The following is a 10259-nucleotide window of genomic DNA, read 5'->3' as shown; positions in this document are numbered from 1 at the left end:
TTCTCACCTTATGGCTGTTCATCCTTATGACAAATGAAAGGGACAAAGGGAAATATGACTCCTTCTGGAAGGCTAAGGATCAATAACCATAGGTGTTGATTACCAAAACCAAATTCACAAAAGTCAAAATTCAAGATCTGTTTTCACAAATGCTTTTCTCCTGCCAGTGTGAATTTGAATAGGAAGAGACAAGGAAAAATTGTCACCCTCCTTTCTTGACTGTGCACTCTAGACAGAAAGCTGGGAGACTGAAATGGTAAGAATTCTTACCTTCTGCTGCTCTGTTGTCAGTTATCCCATATCTCAACTGCAGTCTCCAAGGGAGAATGGAGTGTTCCAGCCTGTCACTGTTCCATCCTCATCACTAGAAACTGGACAGGATGAAACATTTGTTTCCCTTTTACCCTTTTCAGTTTTTGACTGGGTCTCTGTAACCAAAGAGAGATTAACAAAAGAAAAGGAAACAAGTATATTAACATATACATCTCATGTACACTTATGAGGAATGCGGAGATGAGTAACTCAAAGAAGTGGCTGGAATTTGGATTTATAGATCATATTGACCAAATAACAACATATATTGAGAGGAAAGACTACACAGAGGAAAAGAGAACTAGGTTTCCAAGGGTGCCAAATTTTGGGACGATAAATACATTACAAATTGACAGTCAAAATGGGTAGTCTTCTGGTGCTGTCTTGGGGCTGGTATGTGTCAAGGGTTGTTGGTGATTAATTTCTGCACAAATTTATGTTCTGCTTTCAGGATGATAAGGGGACAAGAGAACATTTCTGGAATCTGATTCTGCTCAATTGCTTTCAGCTCAAAATAATCCTTGGGCAAAAGGGAAGATTTTGGGGTGGCATATTCTGTTACTCCTCTGTAGGTTTTAGTATAAAGTTCCCTTGATTTACAATGACCCTTTATGTTCTAACATGGAAATTGAAGTAAGGCATTGTCAGAAAGGAGTTAGGAATGTTATTCGCATGATGCTTACTAATCATACTAAGACATGGATTTATTAACTAAGAATTTACAATAGACAGCAAAATATTTAGTATAAGAATCTGATTGAGCAACATGGTGCTGTGCTATATACTGATCAGAACAACAGGCCGGTGTCATGTTCTTTTGTGAAAAGTGTATATAAAATAATTTTAAGTGAAAAAGATGAAGACAATATGCTGCAGACATATAAAACTACTTAGTGTAAATGCATGTTAATCAAAGATGGGAGCTCATTTTTAGTTGAGTAAAATGGTCATTCAGGTTTTTTTTTTTTTCTTTAAGCTTGTTCAACTTCATAATAAAATAGGAAATTCCTCTTTTGGCAATAGTGCTAATTTTAGTTTTTCCTGAGAAATGTCTTTAAGCAATCTCATTTCATTATTTTCTTGCAGGTTAATTTTAGAGTATCAGAATATCTCTCTTCAAACGTAAGAAGGAAAGCTTTTAAGTCAGTGGACCAATAAGCTGTTTCTGTTTTCCACATGTCTTGGAGGGTAGAGCGACCAAACCAGTGAGATAAGAGGGGAGTGAAAAGATGTTAAATAGCAAGCCCAGCTCACCCTGGTCAGTCTGGATGTCTGGCTTCTCAGTCAACATGAAGGCTCTCATTATCCTGGGACTTCTCCTCCTTTCTGTCGCTGTCCAAGGCAAGGTCTTTGAGAGATGTGAGCTTGCCAGAACTCTGAAGGAACTTGGACTGGATGGCTATAAGGGAATCAGCCTGGCAAAATGTAACTTAACTCTTCTTCCTCCTTCCAAATAGGTAGCCAGGTGTGGAACAGATACTAATAGAGGATGAATAATAAGAAAGGGACTTCGAGTGAATGGCTTTTTTCTTTCTTGGAGGGTTTGTACACTTAACATCAACTTGTTCCTTTAGAATCAGATGTACAAGCTGAAGGATTGAGGCCTGGGGAGTTCAAATTCTATACCGTTCTAAGCATGCCAGGTTCCCATGCATGCCTCCAGCACCACTAAGTTTGCCAGATGGCACATGAAGGCTGACTATAAGATGTATTTCAGCACCTGGGATATCTCTTTTAAGCACTTGGTGTCTGACTCTATCCATTTCCAGTTTAGAAGTTGGGTTCTTCAAGCCTGAATAAGACTGTGTTTTTCTCATTTTCAATCCCCCTCCCATGATGTTGGGCTTTTAACAGCAAGGTTTTTTTAAAACTTACATTGAACTCTTAAAATGGGGATAGTTAAGAACTATTTCCCCTCAATCAGTATCTATCTGAGGATCCTGGAAATTCGGTATGTAATGATGTTTTATTATGCTGACTCTAGTTCATTATTTTTCATTTTCTTACATTGAATTCAAGATGTTCCCTAAGGAAAAGTTATTGTATATTTTGGTCCATATTTGTCAATGTCATCACTGTATTTTTCAGGTAGAATTCAGACATTTCCACTCCATAGCTATTTTTGAATGAATGAGCCAATGGCTAGATGGATGAATGGATGATATAATCTTTCCTATTCAATGATTCTTATTGTCTGGATTCAAATTTGATACCCAAATTCACCTTTAGGTATCATAAGAAATTTTCTTTCTCCCAGAAAATCCTCATTTTTCCTAATAAGAGTATTTTTCCACTAGTGTATACATCTGCATCAAACAACCAAACTCACTGAACAATTCTGTTGATTTTCTATTCTAGGCTCAATCTTACCTGAGAGACAGGAGCAGAAGAGAGTCTTCTAATATTTTAAAAAATATATCTTGCTTCATTGCTATTATCAAATGATTTGCTAATGAAAGAATTCTCTTAACAGCCCTTTAACACAAAAGTGTTAAAATATTTCACAAGGAAATACATCTTTATACTTATAAATAAGTCATTACTAAAATAGAATTAGTTAAATTGAACTAATTGGGCTATGAATTCTAAGTCTAGTTGTGTTGCTGTTTATAATCTAAAAATATTTTTATTCTGGGTTGTTTGACCAAATGGGAAAGTGGTTATAACACAAAAGCTACAAACTACAATCCTAGCAGGGAAAGCAGTAATTATGGGATATTTCAGATCAACGGCAAATGGTGGTGTGATGATGGCAAAACCCCAAAAGGAGTTGATGGCTGTCACGTGTCCTGCAGTGATAAGACAAGGTGATATTGAGTGATGACTCAGGACCCCTCTGGTTATACCTATAAGAATAGAGATGCAGCAGAAATGAAAATGTCTTGAAGAGTTCATTAGGGACCTAGAAAAATTCCACCATAATTTCTATAAACTCTCTATTATCCTTCTCCTAATTTCTTAACTAAGAAATTAAAGAGCTGGTATCTTAAAAGGTTGCTGTTTGCTAACATACAGGTTAATTTACACATTTGTTTAACTGGAGTGAAATAAATATTCTATTGAGTTTCTTTTGAAATAGAGATGACGTGCTATCTCAGGTGCAAAAAATATTGCAGAACAATCCAAAATTTATATTGTTAAATTTTCATACATTAAAATTCCTAATGAAGATTAGTCTAAGAATATCTTTGTAACCAGGTAATTTACTTTAAAAAATATTTTGTGTTATAATCTGCGAAGTGAAATTCGCTCAGTCGTGTCCGATTCTTTGGGAGCCCATGGACTATGCCGTCCACGGAATTCTTCAGGCCAGAACACTGGAGTGGATATGTGTTCCTTCTCCAGGGGATTTTCCCAACCCAAGGATCGAACCCAGGTCTCCCGCACTGCAGGTGGATTCTTTTTTTTTTGTGGGTGGATTCTTTACCAGCTGAGCCACCAATATATGCACATTTATCCCACATATGAACACATAAGCCATGCGTTTCCCATAAAAAGAAACTGTAGTAAATTTACTGCTTTACAATATGCTCTTTATTATACAAAATTATTTTTATCAACAAATACCAATCTTTATTACATTTCAAGATGAATAAATTCCACTAAATAAATATTCTATAATTTATCTATCCAACCCACATTGTTAAGGACTTAGGCTATAATTTCTCCTTTAATTTCCCCTTTTATTAATTGCTATGAAACATCTTGTACACACATCTTTGGGTGCATCTCTTAATATTTCTTTAGGTTAAACTTCCAGTAATAGAATTGCTAAGCAAAAAACTGCTAGACCAGTTTCTGCTTATTTGTTTTGTTCTGTTTTTGTGGTGCTTAGTAAGAAAAAGAAATTTCTATCACAATATTCAATAGTTCCAGAGGTTCCAATGACTTTGGAAAATGAGAAACAAAATGCTTTATTTCACACCAAATTGGACGGAATAAAGAAAGAGTTTTCTCCCAACATTCACAGATACCCTCACTCTTAAAAAATAATTTTAGTTGTTTTTTCCTCAACCTAAGAGAATTTAGTTGTTCTTTCGTCAACCTAAGAGAATAAACTTAAATGAAATTTCTGTGAGTGTTGTTTCATTTTTCACCACCTTATTTTCATCATTAATGGAAAATGACATCGCTAAAGCTGTAGCATGTGCAAAGAAGACTGCCAGTGAGCAAGGCATTACAGCATGGTATGTTGTTTTTGGTTGGGTTGTTTTTTTTTTCTCCTTCCAGTTCTATTGAGATGTAATCGACATGCAGCACTGTAGAAATTTAGGGAGTATAGCCTAATGATTGGACTTACATACATCATGAAATTATTGTCACAATGTTTAGTGAACATCCATCATGTCATATGGATACAGAATTATAGAAATATAAGAAAACAATGTGTGATGAAAATTCTTAGGCTTTACTCTCAACAGTTTTCATCATAACAAATAGCAGTGTTAATTGTATTGATGACATTCTAAATTACATCCTCAGTATTTATTTATCTTATACCTAGAAGTTTGTAGTACCTTTGACTGCCTTTGTCTAATCCCTCACCCCTCACCCCTCAGCTTCTTACTTCTGGTAACCATATATCTGACCTCTTTCTCTATGAGTTTGTTCGTGTGTTTGTGTTTGTGGTATAATGGGCCTACGACACTAGGTAAGTTCATGTTACAGAGCATGGTATGTGTTAAGCATTAAAGTGGAAAGCTGGGGACTTCCCTGGTGTCCAGTGGTTGAGACTTTTTGCTCCCAACACAGGGGATACTGGACAGGGGACCACTTGCCATGTGATGGGGCCAAAAAAAAAAAAAAGGTTGATGGCGAGGAAGGGGGGCAGGGGCTTTTGGCAATGCCTCGGGCCAGGTGGGATTTTAGACCCCAACCCCACTACCAGGAATCAACCCCCAACCCCAGCATTGGAATGGTGGAGTCTTAACAACTGGACTACCAGGAAAGTCCCAGGCGAGAGCTCTTTTATCCAACTTACGAGAGAAGCGAGGGAATATTCCCAAGTATGCTACTGACAACTGAAAATTACAGCTTTAGGTTCATGCTAGACAATTTATTACATAGAAACAATCTATTTTCAGTGATTCAGAATCTTATTCTTTTACTCCTCAATTTATTTTAAGGGATTCTAGAGTTTTTAAGGTTTCACAGGCTCTGCTAATTCCTTGTCATATTTTGAAATTATTTTTGGAATTAAGTAAATGTGGAATGCATTCTGCAGTTGTGTTGTGGACTACACAGGACTCAACATTTGTGTCCAGCATTCTGTGCTCTAGTGAAGGCTTGGGGGAGATGTGAAGTCCTAGGTATACATATCTCCAGTTAATAAATAGCAATACTTGGATCTGTCTGTAGACTCTATTTTGTGTACTGATAAACTATTTTGTTCTCCCAAAGGATTTGAAGTATGTATATTACAGTGGAGCTGTGTTTTAGCCTTACCATTTGTTTCATCCTTGGTACCATTTGTTTCATCTTTCTCCATAGGGTAGCATGGAAAAGTCACTGTTGAGACCATGACATCGGCAGTTATGTTGAGGGTTGCACCCTGTAGCTGTGAAGTTAACATTCTTTAGCTCATTTTGTCTCTTTTTCACATTAAGAAAGTAATAGTTGAGTGAAAGCTTATACCATCATTCTTTCAAGCAAATAATGGTTTTACAGAAGCAGGAATCGTGGTCTTTCTTTTAAGAGACTTAAAATATATTAATATGCTACTTGCTTGATACTAGGCCTACAACATTTTTGAGTTTGCTATTAGAAATAATGCTGGTGAATATTTGCCTAAAACCTTAATTATCAAATATATCTCCAGCAGATTCAGTTCTTAATCCAAAAAATATCATTTATGCATCTTGCTGATCATGAAGGAATATAAAGGGGGATTAGGTGAGCTGTTGCATTTCCTTAATATTATTAGCTTAGATTCATGCATTATGACAGATTCAGAGGCCGATGAGTTTGCAAGTATTGAAATAATTGCTGTTGAACAAATGTGAAGTTATGCTTGCTGTAAAAAATGCATTTTCATTAAAAGCTTTGCAATTCACACCTTGTCTGTCTTTGTTTAAAGCCATTTATTATCTCTGAAGAAATACATATGTACATATTTGGGGAAAAATGAGTTGACACAGTAATTCAAACGTTCTCACCTGTACACCATCAGATAAATATTGCTGAAAAAAACTCCATAGGCATGCTGACAGATCTCACTTAATTTTTTTTTTTGGCTGAGCTGCACAGCTTGTGGGATATTAGTTCCCCAACCGAGGACTGAACCCCGACCCTCAACAGTGAAAATGAGGAGTCCTAACCACCAGGTGGCTAGGGAATTCCCTTCAGTTAACATAAACCTCAAATGGGCCCTGAAGTCTGCCTGCTCATCTTAATCTCTTCTTGGCAATCCTTCTGTGTTGCTCTCCCTACTCTCTGAACTGATAGTCACTATTTACGTCTCTCTTTTCAAAGTCCCAGCACACATGCCAGCTACTAGCCTCTGTACTCCGCTCTCGGTAGATGACCCAGCCTCACCTTACACTGACAGAACAGAAGCAACTCCTACAAAATCCTCCCCTCCCGGCCACCATAACAGAGTTCTCACCTTTCCCTGAACCCACCTTCCCTCCCTCCCCCTTTATCACTGGCATGAAGGGGCGTCGCTGCTGCCAGTGGCAGGGTCTCCACGTGCAGTCTTCATCACAGCCCTCTCACCACTCCAGTTTAGGCTGTTTGCTGCATCCTGAGTTTCTCCCTCTTTGCTGGATCATCTCCATCACTGTATGAGCTACCCTGGTAACCTTCCTTCTTAGAAAGAACTCTCCATGGACTCTATATAACCCTCCAACTACAACGTTTTTGAGTCCCTTTTACAGGAGCACTTCTGGGATGAGATATCTATAGTCATCCACTCCTCGTCCTCACCTCCCTTTCTCCCTTCATCTCTTCTTAACCTGACTACTGTCCTCACTCAGCTGAAAACGGCTCCAGCCTGACTCCTTCCAAGATGCCTTGGGGCCAGTTTAGTGATGACCTGATTTCTGTTCATCTTACTTGATCTCCCAGCAGCATTTGACAGGTGAACCACTTCCTACTTCTAGAAAAATATTTTTTTCCTCAGGCTTTCCTTCTTTATATCCTGCCTCATTGATGGTTTCTTTTTAGCCCTTCTTGGCTGGCTGTTTCTCTGCTGTTTGATTTTCAACTGTGAGAATGCCCCAGGACTCAAGTCTGTAACTATTTGATAAACATGTTTTACTTATTCATTTATTTGTCTCTTCTTGCTGAAGGATAGCTTTCAAAAGGATAGAGTCTTTCCAGCCCTTTAAGGCAATTAAAATATTTCAATCTTTCCCAGAATTTGCAAGTACAGAATAGACTTTTATGTTTTCTGAACAGTATGAGAATATACTGCCAATATGATGCCCAAAGGTTCTGAATCCTTCAGCGTGTAAATCCTACAGAACCTCAAAACTTAATCCAAATCAGTAGGTGAACATTGACAGATTAGGACCACCTCATCATCAGATCTATGTAATTTTATCAATTGTCACGTAACTTTTTAACTAAAAGGTCTAATTCAGAATCACGTGCTAAAATTGGTTGTTATGTTTTTCAGTTTCCTTCAATCAGATCATTTCTTCACTTTTTCCTTAACTATTATGACTTTAACCCTTTAAAAAATCTCAACCTGTTGTGCTATAAATGGCCTAAGGTTTTTCTGATATCCTCTGGAGTAGATTAGGTTATGCATCTCTGGCAGGGATGCCACAGACGTGATATTGTGCTCTTCCTGTTGCTTCCTTTCAGGTGACATGCAGTTTTGAAATGTTCTGTTACTGATGATTTTCTCACTGATCATTTGATTAAGATGATGTCTGCAAGTCACCTACATTGTGAGGTATATGGGAAAGGATGAAGTACTTTGAGAAATCTTTTTCCTCATCAAAATGTCAATTTATGCATTTACTTCTTGTATCGGTATGAACCCTGGCTTTCTACTTTATTCCAATTATAATGAATCATAATCCTTCACTATCATTTACTTTGATGTTCACACTGTCCCTGATTTGGCCACAAGAGCCTCTGCCAGCTAGCTTCTGTGTCATTTTGACATGTCTCTGTCATTCTCTGGGCACTTTTTTGTTTTCTGGCATAAAATGTTCTAATGCTCACCTTGTTCTTTTCCTGCTTTATCCTGGAATTAGCCATTTCTCCAAAGAGCCCTTATTTAAAAAAAAACCAGCTCTGGGAAGTAAAGTCACTGTTCCCAGGCCCCATCAATGGTCAGAGCTGAAGGATGTAGTATTTAAGTAATTTTTCTCTATTTCAATTGAATTCATATATTTCCAACTCAAGTGTCACATCACAAGGTAAATTCTAGCTTTTTCCTCTTTCATGTTGGCAACTCCCTTGTATGACAGTGAGAAACTGGGCACACAGTCTTTAATATGTAACTTGAGCACGTGCATATATTTGATCAATTTGCCTGTTTGTAACCAATTTTGTGATCTCCCAACACTGCCACATCATGGAATAGATGGTCTCCACTCAGGCTTTGATACCTCTCATCGGGTCACCCCTTCTTCCACATCTGGAACCTTCTTTACTGTGTTACATCTTTGATACTGTATGCAGGGCCTGGGAGAAATCCTTTACTCTTCTTTACACACATGTTCCAAATATATAGAATAGTGTCAGTAGCGTTGTACATGATCCATAAATATTAGTTGATTTAATGAATATCTCTGATTATTTGGCACATTTCCCCACACTGGGCATTCTGAGAGTTTTCTTACTCTGATCCCACATGAGTCCAGTACAGCAGGTTCTGGGGCTCCAAGAGTCAGGTCTCAAGTCTATGTGACCGGACATGAGAGGACAGCTGGGGGGGTCCAAGATTCTGGAACCATTTTAATATGAATAAATGGCAAAGAATATGGGTTTATTCATATAAGGATATCCAGAGGTGTATGGAGAATGAGTCAAGGTCGGGGAGAGAGACTTGAAGAGTGACAGCTCAGATGCAGAGACAGGATATGTCTAAGAAGCCCCAGGACTGACCCGTGACAATGGCTGGCTGAAGAAACAACCAGAGATTAGCAAAAGTTGGCCTAAGAGGGAAAGCGATTCTTTTTGAAGATTTTGCTTAGTGTTTTTGATAAATGTCATGTTTTACTTATACCTGTTATTTTAATACAGTCAAGTTCCCAAACCAAATTTTGATCCTTGTTCTGAGATAGAAATAAAAATCAATATCAAAGTTTCATCATTTTAAAAAGACACTCAATTCTAATGTTGCTCAGTTTCACTTCAGAATATTATTTGAAATGCAGAGTGATATTCCAGATGATTACTGGGCTCTTCCTGTAGCACTAATTATAACTGAGTCCTGAGCACATCTCTTGCACTTATATTTAGCAGACTTATTTAAAGAATATTTTCTTAGAAGTTGCGAAAGGGAATTACTAAAAATGACTAATCATGTGTGACTAATGTCATTCATAGATATGATGCTTTCATATACATGTCTATTATGCAAAGTATACTATAAATCATTTAGAATTTTTTGTTGATGCTGTTCAGTCACTAAGTCGTGTCAGACTCTGTCTCCTGCACAATGTTAGGAATCTCCACCCATAGTTCTTTAGACACTCTGTCTATAAGATCTAATCCCTTGAAATTATTTGCCACCTCCACTGTATAACGATAAAGGATTTTATTTAGGTCATATCTGAATGGCCTAATGGTTTTCCCTAATTCTACAATTTGAACCTGAATTTTGCAATAGGGAGCTCATGATCTAAGCAATATTCATCTTCAAGTCTTGTTTTTTCTGACTGTACTGAGCTTCTCCACCTTTTACTGCAAAGAATATGATCAGTCTGATTTCAGTATCGGCCATTTGGTGATGTCCATGTGTAGAGTCACCTCTTGTGTTGTTGGGA

General features: G+C 37.5%; 1 protein-coding gene across 1 annotated transcript; it reads left to right on the top strand.

Moving 5' to 3' along the window:
• Positions 1–1409: 1409 nt before the first annotated feature.
• LOC110149362 (lysozyme C-3-like) lies at positions 1410–5827 on the top strand. Its single transcript, XM_070454876.1, has 4 exons — positions 1410–1738; positions 2946–3109; positions 4424–4499; positions 5803–5827. Exons 1-4 carry the CDS (start codon positions 1542–1544, stop codon positions 5825–5827), a joined length of 462 nt encoding a protein of 153 aa, XP_070310977.1. The 5' UTR covers positions 1410–1541.
• The last annotated feature ends 4432 nt before the right edge of the window (positions 5828–10259 follow it).

Source organism: Odocoileus virginianus, chromosome 24 (genome assembly GCF_023699985.2).
Source record: "Odocoileus virginianus isolate 20LAN1187 ecotype Illinois chromosome 24, Ovbor_1.2, whole genome shotgun sequence".
Lineage (NCBI taxonomy): Eukaryota > Metazoa > Chordata > Mammalia > Artiodactyla > Cervidae > Odocoileus > Odocoileus virginianus.
The sequence above is the reverse complement of the archived record's forward strand: the minus strand, read 5'-3'. Positions and strand labels throughout refer to the sequence as shown.

Excerpts from the sequence above, each read along its gene's own strand:
- LOC110149362 (XM_070454876.1), top strand. The coding sequence starts at position 1,542 with ATGTTAAATAGCAAGCCCAGCTCACCCTGGTCAGTCTGGATGTCTGGC. Across the intron at positions 3,110-4,423 it reads CTGTCACGTGTCCTGCAGTG|CATTAATGGAAAATGACATC; the intron begins ATAAGACAAGGT and ends CCTTATTTTCAT. Across the intron at positions 4,500-5,802 it reads GAGCAAGGCATTACAGCATG|GGTAGCATGGAAAAGTCACT; the intron begins GTATGTTGTTTT and ends CTTTCTCCATAG.